General features: G+C 40.7%; 1 protein-coding gene across 3 annotated transcripts in view; it reads left to right on the forward strand.

Moving 5' to 3' along the window:
* The window catches only part of srgap1a (SLIT-ROBO Rho GTPase activating protein 1a), a 182,776-nt gene that overhangs the window by 51,353 nt on the left and 103,672 nt on the right, over positions 1–27,751 (forward strand). For all 3 annotated transcript variants that reach the window (XM_061917845.1, XM_061917846.1, XM_061917847.1), the window contains exon 2: positions 19,715–19,910. In XM_061917845.1, coding sequence (XP_061773829.1) covers positions 19,715–19,910 — 196 coding nt within the window. The remainder of the gene's footprint in view (positions 1–19,714; positions 19,911–27,751) is intronic.

The raw sequence follows: 27,751 nt of genomic DNA on the forward strand, positions 1-27,751 counted from the left end.
GCACTGGCGCCTATCTCAGCTACAATCGGGCGGAAGGCAGGGTACACCCTGGACAAGTCGCCACCTCATCGCAGGGCCAACACAGATAGACAGACAATATTCACACTCACATTCACACACTAGGGCCAATTTAGTGTTGCCAATCAACCTATCCCCAGGTGCATGTCTTTGGAAGTGGGAGGAAGCCGGAGTACCCGGAGGGAACCCACGCATTCACGGGGAGAACATGCAAACTCCACACAGAAAGATCCCGTGCCTGGATTTGAACCCAGGACTGCAGGAACTTTGTATTGTGAGGCAGACGCACTAACCCCTCTTCCACCGTGAAGCGCGTTAAAGATGCTAAAACACAATGCAGTGTACACCAGTTTATGCTAAACTACTTCAGAAAAAAATATAATTTTAGCTTTAGTGTTATAGGTGACATAGTACACCTATATATACTGTACATCTAACACACAGCATTAGGGCTGGGCGATATTGGCTTTTATTAATATCGCGATATTTCTATGCCATATTGCGATATACGATATATATTACGATATTTTGCCTTGGCCTTGAATGAACACTTGATGCATATAATCACAGCAGTATGATGATTCTATGTGTCTACATTAAAAAAATCTTCTTCATACTGCATTAATATATGCTACTTTTAAACCTTCATGCAGAGAGGGAAATCACAACTAAGTCAATTGACCAACACTGTATTCATTAAATACTTTTCATTCTTTCACGGGTGACTTTTTAAATGAAAAAGGTTTTGCTAATTACGTATAAAATACTACACGGTCCAGCTCCAGCCTATCTTGCCGATTGTATTGTACCATATGTCCCGGCAAGAAATCTGCGTTCAAAAGACTCCGGCTTATTAGTGATTCCTAGAGCCCAAAAAAAGTCTGCAGGCTATAGAGTGTTTTCCGTTCGGGCTCCAGTACTCTGGAATGCCCTCCCGGTAACAGTTCGAGATGCTACCTCAGTAGAAGCATTTAAGTCTCACCTTAAAACTCATCTGTATACTCTAGCCTTTAAATAGACCTCCTTTTTAGACCAGTTGATCTGCCGCTTCTTTTCTTTCTCCTATGTCCCCCCCTCCCTTGTGGGAGGGGGTCCGGTCCGATGACCATGGATGAAGTACTGGCTGTCCAGATTCGAGACCCAGGATGGACCGCTCATCGGGACCCAGGATGGACCGCTCGCCTGTATCGGTTGGGGACATCTCTACGCTGCTGATCCGCTTCCGCTTGAGATGGTCTCCTGTGGACGGGACTCTCGCTGCTGTCTTGGATCCGCTTGAACTGAACTCTCGCGGCTGTGTTGGAGCCACTACGGATTGAATTTTCACAGTATCATGTTAGACCCGCTTGACATCCATTGCTTTCGGGGGGTTGCCCACATCTGAGGTCCTCTCCAAGGTTTCTCATAGTCAGCATTGTCACTGGCGTCCCACTGGATGTGAATTCTCCCTGCCCACTGGGTGTGAGTTTTCCTTGCCCTTTTGTGGGTTCTTCCGAGGATGTTGTAGTCGTAATGATTTGTGCAGTCCTTTGAGACATTTGTGATTTGGGGCTATATAAATAAACATTGATTGATTGATTGATTGAAGACCAAATTAATAGTGTTGCTACCTTTTTGTAGCAACACTTCTGCTGCATACTTTGCATTGATTGATTGATACTTTTATTAGTAGATTGCACAGTACAGTACATATTCCGTACAATTGACCACTAAATGGTAACACCCCAATACGTTTTCAACTTGTTTAAGTCGGGGTCCACATTAATCAATTCATGGTACAAATATATACTATCAGCATAATACAGTCATCACACAGGTTAATCATCAGAGTATATACATTGAACAGCATATTGCTGTTGTCTGCTGAATATCTTCCCACTTGATGCTAAACCACCGCCAGATGATGGATCCCCTGCTCTTTATGTTGGGCATTTATTGTTCTTCCTCCATTTGTGATAAATGTCGCACCATCTCTCTCTCTCTCTCTCTGATCGGCGAGAGCTATGACGCTAGACTCGCGAGAGTATGTGACGTAAGTAAGAAGGCGGGCTTGTTTTCCGTATCTGTCAGAATGAGAGACGAGGAGTGAGAGAGAAATGTGTAAAGCCTGCGGCTAAAAGCAACTCGACCTGCCTCAGCTAACGTTAGGCATGCTAACGTTAGCTCTCGACGAGAGCGTGTGACGCTACATGCGCTACAGTATGCGACGTATGTAAGAAGGCGGGCTTATTTTACGTCCCTACGAGAAGGAGTGAGACACGCCAGTAATGTAATGCACGCAGCTTACAGCAACGGTGTGAGAACATATAATCGAATATTACGATATAGTCATTTTCTATATCGCACAGAGACAAACCTGCGATATATCGTACATATCGATATATCGCCCAGCCCTACACAGCATTGATAATAATTGTATTTAATATTCAAAACCTGTGAAGGGCCTAAACAAATAAGCTGTGGGCCACAAATAGCCCCTGACCCATCCATCCATCCATCCATCCATCATCTTCCGCTTATCCGAGGTCGGGTCGTGGGGGCAACAGCCTAAGCAGGGAAACCCAGACTTCCCTCTCCCCAGCCACTTCGTCTAGCTCTTCCCGGGGGATCCCGAGGCGTTCCCAGGCCAGCCGGGAGACATAGTCTTCCCAACGTGTCCTGGGTCTTCCCCGTGGCCTCCTACCGGTTGGACGTGCCCTAAACACCTCCCTAGGGAGGCGTTCGGGTGGCATCCTGACCAGATGCCCGAACCACCTCATCTGGCTCCTCTCGATGTGGAGGAGCAGCGGCTTTACTTTGAGTTCCTCCCGGATGGCAGAGCTTCTCACCCTATCTCTAAGGGAGAGCCCCGCCACACGGCGGAGGAAACTCATTTCGGCCGCTTGTACCCGTGATCTTATCCTTTCGGTCATGACCCAAAGCTCATGACCATAGGTGAGGATGGGAACGTAGATCGACCGGTAAATTGAGAGCTTTGCCTTCTGGCTCAGCTCCTTCTTCACCACAACGGATCGGTACAACGTCCGCATTACTGAAGACGCCGCACCGATCCGCCTGTCAATCTCACGATCCACTCTTCCCTCACTCGTGAACAAGACTCCTAGGTACTTGAACTCCTCCACTTGGGGCAGGGTCTCCTCCCCAACCCGGAGAGGGCACTCCACCCTTTTCCGGGCGAGAACCATGGACTCGGACTTGGAGGTGCTGATTCTCATTCCGGTCGCTTCACACTCGGCTGCGAACCGATCCAGCGAGAGCTGAAGATCCCGGTCAGATGAAGCCATCAGGACCACATCATCTGCAAAAAGCAGAGACCTAATCCTGCGGTTACCAAACCGGAACCCCTCAACGCCTTGACTGCGCCTAGAAATTCTGTCCATAAAAGTTATGAACAGAATCGGTGACAAAGGACAGCCTTGGCGGAGTCCAACCCTCACTGGAAATGTGTTCGACTTACTGCCGGCAATGCGGACCAAGCTTTGGCACTGATCGTACAGGGAACGGACCGCCACAATAAGACAGTCCGATACCCCATACTCTCTGAGCACTCCCCACAGGACTTCCCGAGGGACACGGTCGAATGCCTTCTCCAAGTCCACAAAGCACATGTAGACTGGTTGGGCAAACTCCCATGCACCCTCAAGAACCCTGCCGAGAGTATAGAGCTGGTCCACAGTTCCACGACCAGGACGACCAGCCCCTGACCCATACTTTGGATATCATTGTATTTACACTCATTTCAACAACATAGTGCGTTTTTAGTCTGAATGAATACAATATTTGGTAATTAAATCCACAAATCTATTGATAGAATACATAATTGCACAATTTTACCCAGTATTTCAAGTCAAAACATACGAATGCTGTAATCTAATAATGCACCAATTAGTGCTTTAAGTTTAAATGCTATCAAGTGCAATGGTACCTCAAACTCACCACTAAGCGTATAGTAATAATATCGCTAATACTTGGTAAATATCCAGGTCACAACATGTAAAATGGATTAATGTTGTCAGTTTTTGGATGTTTCCTTAGAGGGCTTTATGGGCAAAGTAGAGTACTCCCACTGGCAGCATTGTTAGCCACCTCATACTTGCGGTATTTTACAAATTTGAACGCATTAAAAAGAAGAAACACATATGTCTTCTTATCTTACATAAGGATTGTGAATGATAGGCAAAATCCCCAGAAAAAAGTGCAGTTACCTGTTACTTGAGATATGAGCCATCTCATTAAATTTCGAGCATATCTTGAGTTACAAACATTTTCACCGTGAATTGAAGTAATATTTGTGACAAGGTTTTGCTGTATGAACACTAAGGAGTTATTACAGTCAGTACATGTCCATGCACTAAATTAGTCAGATTTCTCAAATAGTTTGGCTCAGAATAAGCCTCCTACAACCCATGGAAACACCTTAAACCGATCATGTTTGGTTTTTGAGAAGTCTGATTTACACACCTGGATTATGAGATTAGAAACCAGATCTCTCGACCACTGTAGGGGACCCCTCATATCGTGCCTATCGTGCGTATATCGGTGTCATATAACCCAAAAGCAGATACCATTCACCAAAAATAGTGAAGTGAAGTGAATTATGTTTGTATAGCGCTTTTCTCTATTGACTCAAAGCGTTTTTACATTGTGAAACCCAATATCTAAGTTACATTTAAACCAGTGTGGGTGGCACTGGGCGCAGGTAGGTAAAGTGTCTTGCCCAAAGACACAACGGCAGTGATTAGGATGGCCAAAGCGGGAATCAAACCTGGAACCCTCAAACTGCTGGTACGGCCACTCTACCAACAGAGCTATGCCGCCCCAATTGTAATGAAGGGGACTTCATTACAATTGCTGCTATTGCAATGAAGTCCCCTTCAAGCCAAATGGGACTGTTTTTTTGCTTCACAAATTAAAAAAACAGAACATTTTGAAACGAATCGATTGTAGCGAAAAAGTAACAGTTTTTTTTGGAAGGTAATCGATTGAAGTTATTATACAAACATCGGGTGTGCCTCAGCTATAGAGATGAGGGTCTTTAATTTGACCCGCTGTTGTACTCCGTCTCAAAGTGTTAACATGTGCTCAATGTTTTCTTACCATTATTGCTATGTTGTCTATTATCATTGTTGGTATTTTGTAGACTACCATTGTTGGTATGTTCATTATTCCTTCATTGTTGATGCAAATTATTGTTACAGTGTAATAATAGTTACGTCTGGTAATGCCACCATGATCAATCAATGTTTATTTATATAGCCCCAAATCACAAATGTCTCAAAGGACTGCACAAATCATTACGACTACAACATCCTCGGAAGAACCCACAAAAGGGCAAGGAAAACTCACACCCAGTGGGCAGGGAGAATTCACATCCAGTGGGACGCCAGTGACAATGCTGACTATGAGAAACCTTGGAGAGGACCTCAGATGTGGGCAACCCCCCCCTCTAGGGGACCGAAAGCAATGGATGTCGAGCGGGTCTAACATGATACTGTGAAAGTTCAATCCATAGTGGCTCCAACACAGCCGCGAGAGTTCAGTTCAAGCAGATCCAAGACAGCAGCGAGAGTCCCGTCCACAGGAGACCATCTCAAGCGGAGGCGGATCAGCAGCGTAGAGATGTCCCCAACCGATACAGGCGAGCGGTCCATCCTGGGTCCCGACGAGCGGTCCATCCTGGGTCTCGACTCTGGACAGCCAGGACTTCATACATGGTCATCAGACCGGACCCCCTCCACAAGGGAGGGGGGGACATAGGAGAAAGAAAAGAAGCGGCAGATCAACTGGTCTAAAAAGGAGGTCTATTTAAAGGCTAGAGTATACAGATGAGTTTTAAGGTGAGACTTAAATGCTTCTACTGAGGTAGCATCTCGAACTGTTACCGGGAGGGCATTCCAGAGTACTGGAGCCCGAACAGAAAACGCTCTATAGCCCGCAGACTTTTTTTGGGCTCTAGGAATCACTAATAAGCCGGAGTCTTTTGAACGCAGATTTCTTGCCGGGACATATGGTACAATACAATCGGCAAGATAGGCTGGAGCTAGACTGTGTAGTATTTTATACGTAAGTAGTAAAACCTTAAAGTCACATCTTAAGTGCACAGGAAGCCAGTGCAGGTGAGCCAGTACAGGCGTAATGTGATCAAACTTTCTTGTTCTTGTCAAAAGTCTAGCAGCCGCATTTTGTACCAACTGTAATCTTTTAATGCTAGACATGGGGAGACCCGTAAATAATACGTTACAGTAATCGAGACGAGACGTAACACACGCATGGATAATGATCTCGGCGTCTTTAGTGGACAAAATGGAGCGAATTTTAGCGATATTACGGAGATGAAAGAAGGCCGTTTTAGTAACGCTTTTAATGTGTGACTCAAAGGAGAGAGTTGGGTCGAAGAGAATACCCAGATTTTTTACAGAGTCACCTTGTTTTATTATTTGGTTGTCAAATGTTAAAGTTGTATTATTAAATAGAAGTCGGTGTCTAGCAGGACCGATAATCAGCATTTCCGTTTTTTTGGCATTAAGTTGCAAAAAGTTAGCGGACATCCATTGTTTAATTTCATTAAGACACGCTTCCAACTGACTACAGTCCGGCGTGTTGGTCAGCTTTAGGGGCATGTAGAGTTGGGTGTCATCAGCATAACAGTGACAGCTAATACCGTATTTGCGTATGACGTCACCCAGCGGCAGCATGATACAACATTTGTATTATAATCCTTAAAGAAAGTAACAGTGAAAGTCAATATATTAAACACTGAATTGAGAACTGGGGGTGGGATTAAATACATTATTTTCTTCCCACTCCCTTTCAAGCAAAACTGGACCATCATGCTTACATACTGTACATTACCATTTCCATTATATAATTATTTATATTATTACGTGTTGTATACATTGTACTTATTTTTTTATGTCATTGCCTGAAATAAATAAATAAATAAATGAAATTAAACGAAAATGTACCGAAGGAAATATAAAATTTGTCCTTAATTCGGACTCTCGAACAAAATACGATGAAAGATAAAGAAGCAGGTATAGTAAAGGCGAATAATAAAGCGTACACAAACGTCTTCACACTGCATTTGTGCACCCCAACTGATTAACTTTCTGCAAAACGGCCAAGATAGTTCAGAAAAATAGAAACCTTCTTCTAGATTTTAGTGGGGGCACTAACAGTCTTTTCCTTCGGATTTAAAACTCCTTCCATCCATCCACAGAGCCTTTTGAATGAACTTTAAGACATTATAAAATTTTGTTTCCACGATCTCCGTCTGAAAATTATTTAAAAAAAACTCTTCCGCCACCTTTCTTTGCATCAGACCCGATACATTCTTGGTAGTAGCGTCATGTTTGTACCGCAATCCAAGATAATTTATTGTTGTTGTCTGCTATTTAACATCAGCATAGCCATTTGAGACAAAATATTTATACTCTGTGCCAATATTACAGCGGACATCAGTTAAAACAAGTTTTAAGGATCCGTATATCCTAATGCAGGGGCGCTCACACTTTTTCTGCAGGTGAGCTACTTTTCAATTGACCAAGTCGAGGAGATCTACCTCATTCCAATTTATAATTTATATTTATTTATTTATGAAAGAGACATTTTTGTTAACAAGTTAATGGTGTTTAATGATAATACAAGCATGTTTAACACACATAGATTCCTTTCTTTCATGAAGACAAGAATATAAATTGGTGTATTTGATTCTGACGACTTGCATTGATTGGAATTAGACAGTGGTGCTGATAACGTCCACATTTTCAAATGGAGGGAAAAAAAAGTCCTCCTTTCTGTCCAATACCACATGAAAGTGGTTGGATTTGGCATCTCATTTGTCCAACTTGCATACTCGTTTTTAAACACTTTGTTATGAGAGTAGCATATGTGTGTGGCCCTTTAATGTCTGGCAGCAGGTGAGTGACGTCAGTGAGTGTGTGGGCGAGCGAGGAGAGGGAGCGGTCGCTGAGGGCGGGGGAGAAATACATTGGCATCAAACGCCGTAGCTTGCTAGCTTGTGCACGCTAGCTTTCTGAGACTCTTATTTTGTTAGCACAGGCAGGATGAAACAGGTCTTTTATGGTGAAGACAGGAACTGTGCAGTCGGTCTTTAGAGTTTTGACAGTAGGTACGGAGTCTCTAGAAATAAAATGTGTTTCTCTGCGTCCGCCCTGTTAGTGATTTTTTTCTTAAATATGAGCTCGCAGCAGCCAGCGTCATCTCACAAGATCCTCGGGTGCCGAGAATGTCAAACAACTGACGAAAGTGAAGTCTTGGTATGATTGATGATTGCTCATTTTTATGTCTATTTTTTAATGCCTGGCTTGAGATCGACTGACACACCCTCCGAGATCGACCAGTCGATTGCGATCGACGTAATGGGCACCCCTGTCCTAATGTGACGCCATAGGTCAACCGGAAAAGTCATTCAATTATTAGCGGCGTATGACCAATAGTCACATTGGAGGGTGTGCATGGACACTTGGACTTAGGGCTGGGCGATATGGCCTTTTTTTTAATATCTCTATTTTAAGGCCATACGATACACGATATATATCTCGATATTTTGCCTTAGCCTTGAATTAACACTTGATACATATAATCACACCAGTATGATGATTCTATGTGTCTACATTAAACATTCTTGTTCATACTGCAATAATACATGCTCATTTTTAGACTTTCATGCAGAGAAAGAAATCACAACTAAGTCAATTTAGCAAAACTGTATATTAAGCAGTGGCACAAACATTCATGTCATTTCCAAAACCGTGCAAGATTGTCAGATGCATTTCAAAACAAGCTATTAGTGCACGTATACTCGAATATCACGATATAGTAATTTTCAGTATGGCACAGAGCCAAACCCGCAATATATCGAGTATATCGATATATCGCCCGGCCCTACTTGGACTTCACACATAGGTATCAATCAATCAATCAATGTTTACTTATAAAGCCCTAAATCACTAGTGTCTCAAAGGGCTGCACAAACCCCCACGACATCCTCGGTAGGCCCACATAAGGGCAAGGAAAACTCACACCCAGTGGGACATCGGTGACAATAATGACTATGAGAACCTTAGAGAGGAGGAAAGCAATGGATGTCGAGCGGGTCTAACATGATACTGTGAAAGTTCAATCCACAATGGATCCAACACAGTCGCGAGAGTCCAGTCCAAAGCGGATCCAACACAGCAGCGAGAGTCCCGTTCACAGCGGAGCCAGCAGGAAACCATCCCAAGCGGAGGCGGATCAGCAGCGCAGAGATGTCCCCAGCCGATACACAGGCAAGCAGTACATGGCCACCGGATCGGACCGGACCCCCTCCACAAGGGAGAGTGGGACATAGAAGAAAAAGAAAAGAAACGGCAGATCAACTGGTCTAAAAAGGGAGTCTATTTAAAGGCTAGAGTATACAGATGAGTTTTAAGGTGAGACTTAAATGCTTCTACTGAGGTAGCATCTCGAACTGTTACCGGGAGGGCATTCCAGAGTACTGGAGCCCGTAATGAAAATACAAAAAAACTATTTCAGAAATCAGACTAATTTAGTGCATGGAAACGTAGTGATTGTTACACATTGTTGTTCCTGCCTACTTTACACAAAAAACAAACGTAACGTTTGATTCGACAGTTGACGTGTTGTGTGTGAGCACCATACAGAGAGCGGCACAATCCTGCCATCCGACCATCAAGACTAAAAAAAGCTTGTGCAAAGTTGAAGAAGCAGAGGACCAAATCAGAGAAACAAACCATTAAAAAAAATCCCACCTGTTCCCAGCTGACCCGGTGAGTCAGCCCCACAGTAGTGTCAGTACACATCACACAAGCTGTTGGTACACGGACAAACATATCACTTGTCAATACTGACCTTTCCGCTTGGTAACTCAAATATGTCCACATGGAACAAAAACAGCGACATCTTAGTTCCTATTTTTACATGACTGAGACGACAGTGGTCACAAGAGAAACAAGCAACCAGCTCTATGACAACAAGTTGCTTCTAACAAGTGGTATTGGCAACAATGGAAGGAGAAGCAGCCCAAAAGGGAAACACTGCATTAGTTTGGTCTTCAAGGTAAATGCAGAACAAAATAATTACATTATTTCATAAAACTACTGTACGATGGAACCTTGATTTTCATGCGTTTTATCGGCGGGCTCCAAAAACAAAATAAGGAAAATAATTTTCCACACGATTGTAGCTGAGATAGGTTCCAGCGACCCCGAAGGGAATAAGGGGTAGAAAATGGATGGATGGATTTTACCTTGTGTTTGGGAATATTCAAGGCATTGTTAAACACTCACGAGTTTTGGAGTAATGGGTTATACTTGTATAGCGCTTTTCTACCTTTTTTTAAGGAACTCAAAGCGCTTTGACACTACTAAGAATAATAAAAGAGCAGTGGCTTCACCTAGACACCGCTAGCGTTAGCACAATCTAGCAGCGTGAGGCGCTCCGTTGTGTGTCCCTGTAATAAAAGTCTGCTGTGGCATATTTTTTACATTACATCACAAGGCACATTAAAGACTTGCTGCGGGACAAAGCCCCCTTTTGCTAATAAAATCCTCTAGCTCAAGGAGGCTAACTAGCTAAAATGCTAGCTCAGTATTTGTCTAGCAATTGTACGAGTTTGGACACATTCTGATCACACAAAGTGATCTCTAAGACCAGCTTACGCAACTCTGACTGGCGCAAGGTACGTAAATTGTGGGGGGAAACTAGTCAGCCTAGAAACTTTTCAAAATGGCCGCGTACCGGATGTAAACGGGATGTGATGTAGGGTGCCCCGTTTCTTCGAAATGGCCGTGCCCGCGTAAACAGGAAGTTATGTCGTCAAAACGGCTGTCTTTGATGGCTTCAAGCAGCATGCAAAATGAATGAATGAATGAATGAATGAATGAAACTTGTCACAATCCACTACTTGGATCATGTCATATTCTGGTTTTTGGTTCCCTTTTGTATCACATCTGGTTAGTTTGTCATCCTTAGTTCCTGGTGGCACTTCCGGTTTGTTCCGTTTCCATAGTTACGCATTTGTGTCACCTGCCTTTTTTTTTCACACGCACCTGCTTTGTGATTATCCCCTCTATTTAAGCATACCCTTTTTGTTCATTCGACCTCGGATTCTAGTTTGCTATTTGATGCAACAGGTGACGTCGCTATCCCCGCTTGTGGTAAAGACTTTTTGTATTCGTTAGCTTCCACGCTATTCCTCTGTTTGCTTGTCCCTAGCTCACATGCTAGCTCTTTTTGTTCCTTCTAGCTCCCATGCTAGTTCTGTTTGTTTTGTCTTTAGTGCCTTGTGCAAGTGTTTTTGTTCCTAGTCAATTTTGTTAGTGATAATAAATCTTCATTTCTTACCTTCACACTGTGTCCAATCCAACTGCATCATTCGAGAGAACAAAACCACACCACGATGCCAGCAAAGCGTCACAAAACGTTTGTACATCAAGACATGGTCTGCACAAAGAGGCATATTTGGTGCAATGTAAATATTCATAAACCAAATGGGATGGAAGTAGAGGTGTTCATGGATCGACAGTCCACTGTAGTTGTCTGTAGTACATGATCTTGTCATGTCTTAAAGACAATGTTCTTGTGTCACCTGACTTTTGTTTTTCACACGCACCTGCTTTGTGATTATCCCCTCTATTTAAGCATACCCTTTTTGTTCATTCGACCTCGGATTCTAGTTTGCTATTCGATGCAACAGGTGACGTCGCTATCCCCGCTTGTGGTAAAGACTTTTTGTATTCGTTAGCTTCCACGCTATTCCTCTGTTTGCTTGTCCCTAGCTCACATGCTAGCTCTTTTTGTTCCTTCTAGCTCCCATGCTAGTTCTGTTTGTTTTGTCTTTAGTGCCTTGTCGAAAAGTTTTTTTTATATAAGGCATGTTCAAATTGTGGTGCTTTGGTAGGGTCAAGAATTGAATCCATTTTAATGAGCGGGGCTACTTTGAACTGTTGCTGCTAATTTATATCTCATGGAGTCCATGTGCACAGGATCATTACTCTGATTGAGAAAATATAATTTTGCATAGATTCAGCACTTTTAATGTAAACCGAGCATTCTGGTTCTAGCTCATTTCCACTCTATTTTAGCAGTCATTTTAAGGATCACTGTAGCCTGCAAGGCTTCCATTGGAACTTTGCCTGTGGTTTTGAAAGCCAAGATCATGTCGGTCAGATGCCGTAATGGTTTTCGCTCAGCCAACTCTAATAATTTTAGATAAAATGCCTTACTAAGCAGCAAAAATGCTGTGTGTAAGTTTGGCTTTAATGTGATCTTTTTTTATTTTATCCACCACAGTTACTATTTTAAAGGACTGGGCGCCTTTCTAAAAAAACTAAAGTGGGATTGACCTTTTAATGTGTGCGTATATGACATATAGTTACAAATAAAGAGGCACAATGTACAACAGAAGTTCTTTACAGAACAATTTAAAGACAAAATGTGGTCTTTCATATTTCTTAGTAGCTTTGTAACTAACCATTTAGGGAAAAAAATGTACTTCTTGTAGCTGCTAGTTGTGTCTTTCCATCTGGAGCAGATTCTGGTATTTTCAAACAGTCCTGTAAAAAAATGAAATCCCCTGTAGTCAAATACCCCTTTAGCTCATCTACAGTATGTAACCGTGAATAGGAGAGCATTTTTTTTGCATTCCAGGTTCAAAGGTTTGTAAATGTGACTAACTTCACTATATCTATATCCCTTTTTAGACCAGTTGATCTGCCGTTTTCTTTTTCTTCTATGTCCCACTCTCCCTTGTGGAGGGGGTCCGGTCCGATCCGGTGGCCATGTACTGCTTGCCTGTGTATCGGCTGGGGACATTTCTGCGCTTGGGATGGTTTCCTGCTGGCTCCGCTGTGAACGGGACTCTCGCTGCTGTGTTGGATCTGCTTTGGACTGGACTCTCGCGACTGTGTTGGATCCATTATGGATTGAACTTTCACAGTATCATGTTAGACCCGCTCGACATCCATTGCTTTCCTCCTCTCCAAGGTTCTCATAGTCATCGTAGTGGTTTGTGCAGCCCTTTGAGACACTAGTGATTTAGGGCTATATAAGTAAACATTGATTGATTGATTGATCTATATAGTGAAAATATCTATCCATCTATATAGATAGATAGATAACATAGCAGGTTCTATCTATCTATCTATCTATCTATCTATCTATCTATCTATCTATCTATCTAAACATAGCACTGCAGCTATTGGCTGATTTATAGGGATGCTTAACATTTGACCGCATACCAAGGATAATTAGCTCTTTTTGCCATACGATTCTACTCACACTCTCAATTGAAAGTGTGTGTTGATAATAAAGAATCATTGACGTGTTGGGTTTTGATTACTTTTGAGTGTTATGTAATTAGCTTTGATGGTGCCTTGCGTGTTGGACATCAAATCTCGAACAGGGTGGTGAGGATTTCCTCTAGTGCCAAACGGATGACCAAAGCCATACTTCGTCTCCTGCCGCCTTTTCAGGTTCCCCTCAAGACTCTGCAAACGCAACCTCACAATTGATGTGGTACGGCGTGCCCTAGATAGTTGTTGGCAGAGGCAGTAATCAACTTGGAGAAACTGTAAAAGTTATTTTGAGACTTTGTCTTTTATGAAAATGTGTTCCTGCTTTCACCACAAGTAACTTTTTAGAAATTGCAAGAAGACCCTGTGTAAAATGCTGTGTCTCGTACTGGCAGTCCAACAGTGGGTGAAATGTACTAAAGCTATAAAGCTTGTGGACTAGTACCCATCTAGCTCAGCAATTTCTTGAACAAAAGAATTGGCAGAGCTGCTATTTTGAACATATTTGTCATTATGAAAGTGGCGTTGGGAATAATGTGATGTGGCCTGCACAGAAACATTTGGGTATCATCCAGTTTAGAAACAAAGGGACTATAGTCCAACCTGATCACAGCAGAGACCAAACAGTGCTATTTCATTGTCCGTATCAACAGCGTGCGCTCTTTGGGGCACATTGACTGAAACTATCAGTCAGCTAGATTTGTTGCTGACAGCTTTATGGCCCTTTCTAAAGCAGATTCTGTCAACATGACAAAAATGTTATATTATCAAAGAACACCAAGTGTGTGTAGATTGTATTGTGATAAATAACGTTTGTAAAATCAGTTGCCTTTTGACTGCATTGATGTTTATCGGTATCATGTACAATATAGGCTTTTGTCGACAGATTTTAAATGTACAGTAGCTGTTTTTGTCTTCTCTCAATCATCAAAGATCACAGGAGGCTTTGTACTGTAAAAAAAATCCCTCATCACAGAAGCCTCCAGACTTGAAACATACAGAGCATATATTGCATAGAATATCAAATAATTGATGAATTCAGGATTGCAAACAGGCACAATGTATTAGTAGACAATTATTACAATAACAAGAATAACTTTTGAACTCAGTCGTGTTGGATTTGTCCGAAGCCATTTAAAACTACCGTAATTATGGCTGCCAGTGGATCCCTGCTTACGACAGCTGTCTACGGTTTCAATCGGCGCAATATTTATGTGAGCGTGTTTGTTTCGTCACTTAGTGCAGTTGGTCCAGGGTCGAGCACACATCGTTCTTCAATTAAAGTATTACACCTACGGTTTGCACCCAACAGGTTTAATCCAGCCCGTGGCCAGCAAAATGAGTTTGTGAAGTAAAAAAATAGCTTGCAATTTTTTCATGAAAGAAACTGCTGTTCCTAATGTGTCCACTGGATTTCGCAATAGCAATTCCAGTGTTACCCACATCACGCTGTTTAAAGATGACGTGTCAGCTGACTTTAAGTGCCCTCTGGATTGGCTGGGGCAATGCCAATCAGCGCAGGTGCAAGCAATTAGCTGCTCCTTTTTGGCTGGGGGCAGACTAATGTTGCGGTAATGCACAATACTTTTTTTTTTGAAAATATCCATTCAATAGATAAAGTAACGAAACGGTAAGATGCAAGACTTAAGTTTATCATGACCAGCATCTTTGTAGTTGGAATTCAGTGCAGCGCTCGCAATTAGTGGATTGCACTCTGAACTCCATTGTAAAAATGTGTGTTTCTGAATTAGTTGTTTGTTCTGTTTTATTTTATGTTTAAATCTACCATGTTATCATTGGTTAAGTTTGTAGTTATGTTACCTTTAATTCAGATATTATTGTGTCAGCTTGACAATTGTTTTGATTGTATTTATAATATTTGAATGATGACAAATGAATGTGTTGTGGAAGTTGTGGATGTTACCAATGTGGCGGCTTGAGAAAAACTGGGATGCTTTTCCAAACGTCTTTAATGAACTGCCAACATGAGAATGCTAAACAGGAAGTGCTTAAAGTTGAATGGTTTTGTAAATATACTGAGACAAAGTCTAAGTTTGTTGTGTTATTCATGGTCTTTCTGAGACTGCATACATTTTTTCCTCAGAATTTTCAACTAACTTGAAGTGTTTTTTTAAGAGGATTAGTTGTAATATGTACATTTTTAAAATGTGCGTGTTCTATTTTTGGCCAAGATAAAACAAAAACAAAAAATTGAAGTTATCTTTATTTTTAAATTATTATGCCATGATTTAAGCAGTCCGGCCCACGTAGGAATATATTTTTCCTTCATGCAGCCCTTGAGCTTAAATGAGTTCGACAGTCCTGTCTTAGATGAAGAGAGCAGTGTTGATTTTGGTCTACAGAGTAAACAACTAAAAACTAAGGTTTGGGGCATTGTTTTCTCTAAATGCATACATTTGTGTAAATATGGCTAAGGAGACACATTATTTTGGGTTTTCTGGACGTCGTCTTCATCACTAAAGGAAAAATCTAATCTGCGGAGAGAATACCTCTGGCATTTTATGTGTTTTTATATATATATATATATATATATATATATATATGTATATGTATATGTATGTATATATGTATATATATATGTATATGTATGTGTATGTGTATATGTATGTATATATATACGTATGTATATGTATATATATATATGTATGTGTATATATATATGTATATATATATATGTATGTATATGTATGTGTATATATATATGTATGTATGTATATATATGTATGTATGTATATGTATGTGTATGTATATGTATGTATATATATATATGTATGTATATGTATGTATATGTGTATATATATATGTATGTATATGTATATATATGTGTATATATATGTATGTATATATATATATATATATGTGTATATATATATGTATGTATATATATATGTGTATATATATATGTATGTATATATATATATTATCCGTTCACATTTTTTTTTTATTTATTTATTTATTTTATTTTTTTTGAGTCATCAGCTTGAAGCATCCCTCCGTCTCCAACTCCCTTGTTGTCTTGTGACTTCAGTGCGGGTCTGTTATGATTTTGCTAATTCAAACTCCACAACCCTCAAGTTGCTGGCACACTACCAACCGCGCCACACTGTCCCCAAAAATCCGCTTGCTTTGTTTGGGATTGTTTTACTGGCTATTTTTCATCAACACACATCCGTTATACATGGCCTTGGCTAAACAGTTTTATGAGTAAGGCTATATTCACACTGCAGTTAAATACAGAATTTGTATCTTGCCTTTTTTCATGTCAATGTGAACAGTACAATTAAATTTATTTTAAAATCTGACCAACCCAATGCAGGACATGTGTGACTATGATGTCATGCCCGCATGGAGGTCTCTTCTCGGACTGGGGAGACCCATTCCGTTCACATTAGAAATATATTTTTTTTTGTAACGAGAACGAGTACATAAAAAGTTTGGATTTAACAAAAAATCTTACTGATTGCTCTGATACTTCAGAAAAACTCTAGAAGTCTACTTACCATCCACGTACAATTTGTTAAGAGGAGTACTACGGCTACTGCCCTAAACTGAAGGGTCTTCTGTTGTAGTTTGTGTGGGTTTTTGCATGTAGCGATGGAACACGTTATAAATCAAATCCAAACCATTTGATTGACCTGAAACGGTTTGGGGTGAGTGTTGCTCGGATCATGTGTTTTTTCTTTGTCAGTTTGGCGCCGTATATGTGTAGTTCTGATTACATTTGTGCGACTTGCGGACGGAATCAAAACATTGGCCAATAAAAACAGACCGTTTTTATTGTTCCTTGTTTAAGGAATATCATGGAAATCGACATAAATGGTACTGAAGTGCTGTCATCATGAGAAGGAACATTTATTTAGGGACCGCCCATTCTTCTTTAGAACACTAAACAATGATGAGGCGGCCATTTAAAACAAGGGCAAAATTTGCAAACAAATTACAGAGCTAATGCTAGCCAGGATGACCCATACAGCCACAACACATGCCATCTGCTTGTCCATCCATCCATCCATTTTCTACCGCTTATTCCCTTTCGGGGTTGCGGGGGGCGCTGGCGCCTATCTCAGCTACAATCGGGCGGAAGGCAGGGTACACCCTGGACAAGTCGCCACCTCATCGCAGGGTTGTGAATGAGACCAACGATGCAAGTTCAATGTACAGTAGGGCTCCAACTAAAGATTAGTCGACGAGTCTGATAAGAAAGCATACACATATTTAATGGCTCTAATTTTTCCATCAACTTCTAAATGCAGCTTAAGTTATTTTAGGTATTACAAACAACAAAGATGACTAATTCATTCATCAATGTGTATTTATAGTTTGATTGATTGATTGATTGATACTTTTATTAGTAGATTGCACAGTACAGCACATATTCCGTACAATTGACCACTAAATGGTAACACCCGAATAAGTTTTTCAACTTGTTTAAGTCGGGGTCCACGTTAATCAATTCATGGTACAAATATATACTATCAACATAATACAGTCATCACACAAGTTAATCATCATAGTATGTACATTGAATTATTTACATTATTTACAATCCGGGGGGTGGGATGAGGAGCTTTGGTTGATATCAGAACTTCAGTCATCAACAATTGCATCAACAGAGAAATGTGGACATTGAAACAGTGTAACAGTGTAGGTGTGACTTAGTAGGATATGTACAGCCAGCAGAGAACATAGTGAGTTCACATAGCATAAGAACAAGTATATACATTAGAAGTACATTTGAGTTGTTTATAATCCGGGGAGATGGGATGTGAATGGAGGAGGGTATTAGTAAAGTGTTGAAGTTGCCTGGAGGTGTTGTTTTAGAGCGGTTTTGAAGGAATATAGAGATACACTTACTTTTATACCTGTTGGGAGTGCATTCCACATTGATGTGGCATAGAAAGAGAATGAGTTAAGACCTTTGTTAGATCGAAATCTGGGTTTAACGTGGTTTGTGGAGCTCCCCCTGGTGTTGTGGTTATGGCGGTCATTTACGTTAAGGAAGTAGTTTGACATGTACTTCGGTATCAAGGAGGTGTAGCGGATTTTATAGACTAGGCTCAGTGCAAGTTGTTTTACTCTGTCCTCCACCCTGAGCCAGCCCACTTTGGAGTAGTGGGTTGGATTGAGGTGTGATCTGGGGTGGAGGTCTAAAAGTAACCGGATTAGTTTATTCTGGAATGTTTGGAGTCTAGATTTGAGGGTTTTGGAGGTGCTGGGGTACCAGGAGGTGTAACTGGGCTGCTCATTCAGCTGTTACATAAATTAAAATGACTACTAAAATGTTGTCTATTTAATAGAAAGGAAAGGCAAAGTGCTAAAAAAAAAAAACCTGACCCTGTTTATGGGTCAGTTGGGGTGGTATAGCTCTGTTGGTAGAGTGGCCGTGCCAGCAACTTGAGGGTTGCAGGTTTGATCCCCGCTTCCGCCATCCTAGTCATTGCCGTTGTGTCCTTGGGCAAGACACTTTACCCACCTGCTCCCAGTACCACTCACACTGGTTTAAATGTAACTTGGATATTGAATTTCACAATGTAAAAGCGCTTTGAGTCACTGGAGAAAAAGCGCTGTATAAATATAATTAACTTCACTTCATTTATGTGTTTAAAAAACAGTTAAAATAGCAGCAGTGAAAACAGACAGCAAAACACTGGTATAATATATCAGTAGAAGCATTTAAGTCTCACCTTAAAACTCATTTGTATACTCTAGCCTTTAAATAGACTCCCTTTTTAGACCAGTTGATCTGCCGTTTCTTTTCTTTTTCTTCTATGTCCCACTCTCCCTTGTGGAGGGGGTCCGGTCCGATCCGGTGGCCATGTACTGCTTGCCTGTGTATCGGCTGGGGACATCTCTGCGCTGCTGATCCGCCTCCGCTTGGGATGGTTTCCTGCTGGCTCCGCTGTGAACGGGACTCTCGCTGCTGTGTTGGATCCGCTTTGGACTGGACTTTCGCGACTGTGTTGGATCCATTGTGGATTGAACTTTCATAGTATCATGTTAGACCCGCTCGACATCCATTGCTTTCCTCCTCTCTAAGGTTCTCATAGTCATTATTGTCACCGACGTCCCACTGGGTGTGAGTTTTCCTTGCCCTTATGTGGGCCTACCGAGGATGTCGTGGTGGTTTGTGCAGCCCTTTGAGACACTAGTGATTTAGGGCTATATAAGTAAACATTGATTGATTGATTGATTGATATTCACTATCAATTAACTCTAGGCAGTTTTAGCACTCTAATAGACTCATTGTGTAGAATTGTAACATTGATTAATTCTTAAAATATTGGCTATGTACTGGACAAAGACAAAGTGCCAAGTTGCGGCATATTCTGATGCATTTTGTGTTTGTTCTTTATCAGAAATCCGGGCCCAGTTAGTGGAACAGCAGAAATGCATGGACCAGCAGACAGAGATGAGGGTTCAGCTATTGCAGGACCTTCAGGATTTCTTCAAGAAGAAGGCGGAGATTGAGATGGAATACTCCAGAAACCTGGAGAAACTGGCTGAACGCTTCATGGCCAAGACTCGCAGCACTAAGGACCATCAGCAGTATAAGTGAGTTGACCGATCCTTATGGTTGTTTTGTGTTTACTTAATGTTGTCCCATGTTGTGGGGACACTTTTAGGTGTGTGTGTGTGTGTGTGTGGTGTGTGTGTGTGTGTGTGTGTGTGTGCGCATGCGAGACACTGTTTATACAAAACAGCAACACATCACCTAAATATATGTGATGGTCTGTCACAAAATGAATCTCATTGGATCCTGTGCAAGAGCTATGTTAAAAATGCAGCCTTTGTAAGTCAATAGCAATGCTCAAATGTATATATTGTAATACATCTCCTGAGTGTTATTGTCTGTGTAAAATTGATGAGCGGACACGGTTCTGATATGGTTATAGTGTCATCATCTTTTAAGTTAAGGCAGGACATTAAGAAAATGCATGAAAGTACTCACTGCCGAAAATTCTCTACTTTTATTTTTTAAACCCCATATTTATTCTCTTTCCTCCCCTGACCCACTTTGCACCGACGAAGTGTACTTGTTATAATTGCAGACATTAGCATTTTGTTTCGGCTAGTGGTGAGAATAAAAATACAACTTATACTTTTCTTACTGCCTGTAAAAAGATTTTGCTTGCTGTATGAAGCTCCAATAGCTCTAGCAGCTGTAAGTGTGAGCGGATTGGCTCTGGGGTTTTCATTGAATGGCGTATGGTCACAAGAGCGTATTTCTTAAACAAACACAAGACATTTAAACAGCTTAAAAAATTCTCCTGTGTGTTTTAAACCATGAGGTCCGTATTTCCGTGCTCACATAAACGGCACACGCACAGTGAAGCCTTTGTGATCGCGATCTGTGGCCTGTTTTTGTTGGACAGATTTGTCTGTGGTGTGAAAAAAAAAAAGAGTTTTCACTCGGCCTTAAGTCCGTGTTCATATGGCAGGTCAGCTTGGCAGAGTAGCAAAATGTTAAAATAGCACCACAATGACTAGCTAGAATTTCTGGGTAATTAGTCTAGACAAGCAACATTGTGTGGGGAGCCCCTGTTGGGCCTTTTGTAGGAGCAGCAATTCTGCAGCAAGTTGAAATAATATACTTTGAGTCAATATGTGACATATTTTTCAAATGTGGGACAATTCTGTTCTTGTTCCCCATTATACAGAATGCAGTTTTAATGTGCAAACTACTCCTGAATACACAAAAAGTCAATACCTCATGTTTTACATATTTCCGCTTAGCTGGAATACTTACCTGGGGATAGGTTGATTGGCAACACTAAATTGGCCCTAGTGTGTGAATGTGAGTGTGAATGTTGTCTGTCTATCTGTGTTGGCCCTGTGATGAGGTGGCGACTTGTCCAGGGTGTACGACGCCTTCCGCCCGATTGTAGTTTAGATAGGCACCAGCGCCCCGCGCGACCCCAAAGGGAATAAGCGGTAGAAAATGGATGGATGGATGGATCTTTCGTCTATACATCTATATATTAGTGAGCAATATGTAGTATTTATTTTTTCATTTCGGTTTACTTCTGAGACTGTAACTGTATGTAAAAACCTGCCCTGCAACGATGTAATTTTCCCATTTTTTGATAAATAAAAGTCGAGCCTACCCTACGACACATTTTGGTATTATCTATATACTGAGTGTGTGTGTGTGTACGTATATATATATATATATATATATTGATATATATATATATATATATATATCAATCAATGTTTACTTATATAGCCCTAAATCACTAGTGTCTCAAAGGGCTGCACAAACCACTACGACATCCTCGGTAGGCCCACATAAGGGCAAGGAAAACTCACACCCAGTGGGACGTCGGTGACAATGATGACTATGAGAACCTTGGAGAGGAGGAAAGCAATGGATGTCGAGCGGGTCTAACATGATACTGTGAAAGTTCAATCCATAATGGATCCAACACAGTCGCGAGAGTCCAGTCCAAAGTGGATCCAACACAGCAGCGAGAGTCCCGTTCACAGCGGACTATGTATGTGTGTGTATGTATATGTATGTATGTATGTATGTGTGCATGTATGTGTGTGTGTATGTATGTATGTATGTAAGTTCAATCCATAATGGATCCAACACAGTCGCGAGAGTCCAGTCCAAAGCGGATCCAACACAGCAGCGAGAGTCCCGTTCACAGCGGAGCCAGCAGGAAACCATCCCAAGCGGAGGCGGATCAGCAGCGCAGAGATGTCCCCAGCCGATACACAGGCGAGCATATATATATATGTGTATATATATATATATATATATATATATATATATATATATATACACACACACACATTAGGGCTGTGAATCTTTGGGTGTCCCACGATTCGATTCAATATCGATTCTTGGGGTCACGAATATATCAATTTTTTCGATTCGATTCTCGATTCAAAGACGATATTTTTCCGATTCAAAACGATTCTGAATTCTTTCAATACATAGGATTTCAGCAGGATCTACCCCAGTCTGCTGACATGCTAGCAGAGTAGTAGATTTTTTTTTAAAACTTTTATAATTGTAAAGGACGGTGTTTTATCAACTGATTGCAATAATGTAAATTTGTTTTAACTATTAAACGAACCAAAAATATGACTTATTTTATCTTTGTGAAAACATTGGACACAGTGTGTTGTCAAGCTTATGAGATGCGATGCAAGTGTAAGCCACTGTGACACTATTGTTCTTTTTTAAATTTTTTTATAAATGTCTAATGATAATGTCAATGAGGGATTTTTAATCACTGCTATGCTGAAATTATAACTAATATTGATACTGTTGTTGATAATATTCATTTTTGTTTCACTACTTTTGGCTTGTTCTGTGTTGTGTTTGTGTCTTTATTGCAGTTCTGAGTTTTGCTGGGTCAGGTTTGGTTTTGGAATTGGATTGCATTGTTATGGTATTGCTGTGTATTGTTTTGTTGGATTGATTAAAAAAAACCCGCCTTCCGCCTGATTGTAGCATTCAATGTGTTTTCTTTATTTTCACAACTTTTTATATTGTAGATTGTCACTGAAGGCATCAAAACTATGAATGAACATGTGTGGATTTATGTACTTAACAAAGAAAGTTGAAATAACTCAAAACATGTTTTATAGTCTATCCCATCCATCCGTTTCCTACCGCTTGTCCCTCTTGGGTTTCTTCAAAATAGCCACCCTTTGCTCTGATTTCTTTTTCGCACACTCTTGGCATTCTTTCTGATTTTCAAGAGGCAGTCACCTGAAATGGTTTTCACTTCACATGTGTGCTTTAAGCTCATTGAGAGAATGCCAAGAGTGTGCAAAGCAGTAATCAGAGGAAAGGGTGGCTATTTTGAAGAAACTAAAATATGAAGATGTTTTTAGCAAACATACCTTTTTTTGTTAAGTACGTAACTCCACATATGTTCATTCATAGTTTTGATGCCTTCAGTGACAATCTACAATGTAAATGGTCATGAAAATAAAGAAAACTCATTGAATGAGGAGTAGGTGTGTGTATGTATATATATATATATATATATATATATATATATATATATATATATATATATAAGGGGTGTTGGAAAAAATCGATTCAAATACGAATCGAATTGAATACGTTGTGCGATTCAGAATCGATTCTCATTTGTGTTGGCCCTGCGATGAGGTGGCGACTTGTCCAGGGTGTACCCCGCCTTCCTCCCGATTGTAGCTGAGATGGGCGCCAGCGTCCCCCGCGACCCCAAAAAGGGAATAAGCGGTAGAAAAATGGATGGATGGATGGATGGCAATTTTTTTTTTTTTTAATCAATCCAACAAAACAATACACAGCAATACCATAACAATGCAATCCAATTCCAAAACCAAACCTGACCCAGCAACACTCAGAACTGCAATAAAGACACAAACACGGCACAGAACAAGCCAAAAGTAGTAAAACAAAAATGAATATTATCAACAACCGTATCAATATTAGTTATAATTTCAGCATAGCAGTGATTAAAAATCCCTCATTGACATTATCATTAGACATGTATAAAAAAATTTAAAAAAGAACAAAGTGTCACAGTGGCTTACACTTGCATCGCATCTCATAAGCTTGACAACACACTGTGTCCAATGTTTTCACAAAGATAAAATAAGTCATATTTTTGGTTTGTTTAATAGTTAAAACAAATTTGCATTATTGCAATCAGTTGATAAAACATTGTCCTTTACAATTATAAAAGTTTAAAAAAAAAATCTACTACTCTGCTAGCATGTCAGCAGACTGGGGTAGATCCTGCTGAAATCCTATGTATTGAATGAATTCAGAATCGTTTTGAATCGGAAAAATATCGTTTATATTCGTGACGCCAATAATCGATAGTGAATCGAATCGTGGGACACCCAAAGATTCACAGCCCTAATGTGTATATATATATATATACACACACACACACACACACACACACACTCAGTATATAGATAATACCAAAATGTGTCGTAGGATAGGCTAGACTTTTATTTATCAAACAATGGGAAAATTACATTGTTGCAGGGCAGGTTTTTACATACAGTTACAGTCTCAGAAGTAAAACGTAATGAAAAAATAAATACTACATATTGCTCACTAATATATAGATGTATAGACGAAAGATCCATCCATCCATTTTCTACCGCTTATTCCCTTTGGGGTCGCGGGGGGCGCTGGTGCCTATCTAAACTACAATCAGGCGGAAGGTGTTGTACACCCTGGACAAGTCGCCACCTCATCACAGGGCCAACACAGATAGACAGACAACATTCACACTCACATTCACACACTAGGGCTAATTTAGTGTTGCCAATCAACCTATCCCCAGGTGCACGTCTTTGGAAGTGGGAGGAAGCCGGAGTACCCGGAGGGAACCCACGCTTTCACGGGGAGGACATGCAAAGATGAAATAAAACCCCCCCCCCACTAATATCCGTATTGCACACTAACTAATAGGGATGCACCGAAATGAAAATTTGTGGCCGAAGCCGAATAAAATTTAAACGCTTGACCGAATACCGAATAATGAATGCAGTTTTTCACAATTTTTTTTATATTGCATAAATAGCCTAGAATAAATATTTAGACATGTTTTTCAAATAAAGTATTTTTTTATTGAATATTGACATTTTTTCAATAATTCAGTAGCCTTTGCTTTTCAAAAAAAGCACAAAGTTTTTCATTTATATTAGGCCTTCAAACAAAACATGCATTCCCCCCCAAAAAATAAAGTGCATTAAAGTGGATGAACCCACAACAAATTAATTATTGTCCTTTTGGCAAAAGTCTGCATAGCCACAGTAGATATGCTAATAATGTAAACAGAGGCCCCACTAAATCTCAATAAGTGTGTGCTTGTAACCTCATACACTTATACAGGTACACAACATATCCCAACGTCACCGCGTCATTGCACGTTGGTTGATTGCGTCAGCGCGTCAAAAAATTGTGTCACACACCACTATTCGGCCTTATTTTTAACTCATTCCACCGAAGGCCGAATGTGGCTTTTTTTGCTATATTCGGCCGAATATATTCGGTTACCAATTAATAGGGATGTCCCGATCCGATATTGATATTGGAAATCGGTCCGATATTAGCCAAAAAAGTGAATATCGGATTTTGTCGGACTGAATCTAAAAACTCCGATATAAGCGCTCCGATATAAGATGTCCATTTGCCGCTGCAGCACTTCTATAATAGGTGACTGGTTTGATCACACTCCAACACAGAAGGTGGCGGCAATGCCCCTTACTTAACGTTGGTGGCGGCTGCGGAAGAAGAGCGTCTCTGATCCAGCATGCACAGCCCACGTGATCACAACAACGACAACGCGTGTGCTCAGCAAAGTGTAGTGATGTCGGCTGTGTGGAAGTATTTTAACTCACAGCATGCCGAAATGCTTATCTTCTTAAAAAAAAATCTCCACATTATGCTCGGACTGCAGAAAGTGGAGAAGGAGGAGGAGTAGTAAGGGTAGTCAGCACTGACTGATTATTATTTGTTTTATGCTCTTGTTATTAGAGTAATATGTTTATTGTGTTTACACTATTCTTCAGTGAAGACTAAGAGTAATTACTACATTGTTTTGGGCATAGTCAGTCAGTGAAACTGGAGCTGTGAACTCTTAATTTAGAGCAGTTGGACAGTGGACAATATTGTGTTGTTTTTGTGGTTTTTGTCCCTGCCCACAGTTGTTTCCAACATATGCTGACAGTAAAAAAATAACTGAAGTGAACTTGAATTGTTTGCACTTTAAAACGTTTTTTGTTTTTTTTGTTGGATTTATTTAGGTTATTTTTCAGGGTCTTCTAATTTATTTTTAATTTATTCTTTTCAATTGTATAATTATGTTGGTATTAGTGGTTATTTTGCACTTTAAATATAACATTTTGTTTTTATTGGATTTGTTGAGGTAATACTCTTATGTTGAAGGTTAAAATTTATGTAACCAATTGGTTAATAATAAATGGGTCAGTTTTTCCTATACCTACTCTTGCTGACTATTGTTTTCTGTTTTAACACTACAACATCAGTAACAGTAACATCACTTTATCAAGCCTTTTCTAACATTCTACAAAACAAAATAAGAAATAAATATATGTATGATTCGTGCCTATATCGTATCGTATTGATATCGATATCAGCAAATACTCAAGGCTACAATATCGGTATCGTATCGGAAGTGAAAAAGTTGTATCGGGACATCCCTACCGATTAATCGGTGCATCCCTACTAATGAATGTAAAGTATCCAAACAACAAAGGAATTAGTGCTAGTTACATTTTAACAGAAGTGTAGATAGAACATGTTAAAATAGAAAGTAAGCAGATATTAATAGTAAATAAACAATATACCGCTTGTCCCTCATAATTTTGACAAAACAATAGAATGAGAAATGAGACATATATGTTACTGCATATGTCAAAAGCTATATTAGGAGCCTTTGTCTGCTTACTTACTACTAAAGGAGTAGTTGTCTAGAGTCTTCACTATCTTATTTTATGTCAAAATTCTTCTTATTTAAAATATAAGATTTTTTATTCGAATAAAATAAAAAATGTTGTGGTCCACTTTATTAGTATCAAAAAATATCGAAATACATTTTGGTGTCCGCACCAAAATATTTTTATCGGACAACCCTAGTTCCCAACTGTTTAGGCAATAATGGATGTTTTTGGATGACAGAGCTTCTCACCCTATCTCTAAGCGAGAGCCCCGCCACACGGCGGAGGAAACTCATTTTGGCCGCTTGTACCCGTGATCTTATCCTTTCGGTCATGACCCAAAGCTCATGACCATAGGTGAGGATGGGAACGTAGATCGACCGGTAAATTGAGAGGTTTGCCTTCCGGCTCAGCTCCTTCTTCACTACAACGGATCGATACAACGTCCGCATTACTGAAGACGCCGCACCGATCCGCCTGTCGATCTCACGATCCACTCTTCCCCCACTCGTGAACAAGACTCCTAGGTACTTGAACTCCTCCACTTGGGGCAGGGTCTCCTCCCCAACCCGGAGATGGCACTCCACCCTTTTCCGGGCGAGAACCATGGACTCGGACTTGGAGGTGCTGATTCTCATTCCGGTCGTTTCACACTCTGCTGCGAACCGATCCAGTGAGAGCTGAAGATCCCGGTCAGATGAAGCCATCAGGACCACATCATCTGCAAAAAGCAGAGACCTAATCCCGTGGCCACCAAACCGGATCCCCTCAACGCCTTGACTGCGCCGAGAAATTCTGTCCATAAAAGTTATGAACAGAATCGGTGACAAAGGACAGCCTTGGCGGAGTCCAACCCTCACTGGAAACGTCATCCGGGAGGAACTCAAAGTAAAGCCACTGCTCCTCCACATCGAGAGGAGCCAGATGAGGTGGTTCAGGCATCTGGTCAGGATGCCACCCGA

This window comes from Nerophis ophidion, linkage group LG12 (genome assembly GCF_033978795.1).
Source record: "Nerophis ophidion isolate RoL-2023_Sa linkage group LG12, RoL_Noph_v1.0, whole genome shotgun sequence".
Lineage (NCBI taxonomy): Eukaryota > Metazoa > Chordata > Actinopteri > Syngnathiformes > Syngnathidae > Nerophis > Nerophis ophidion.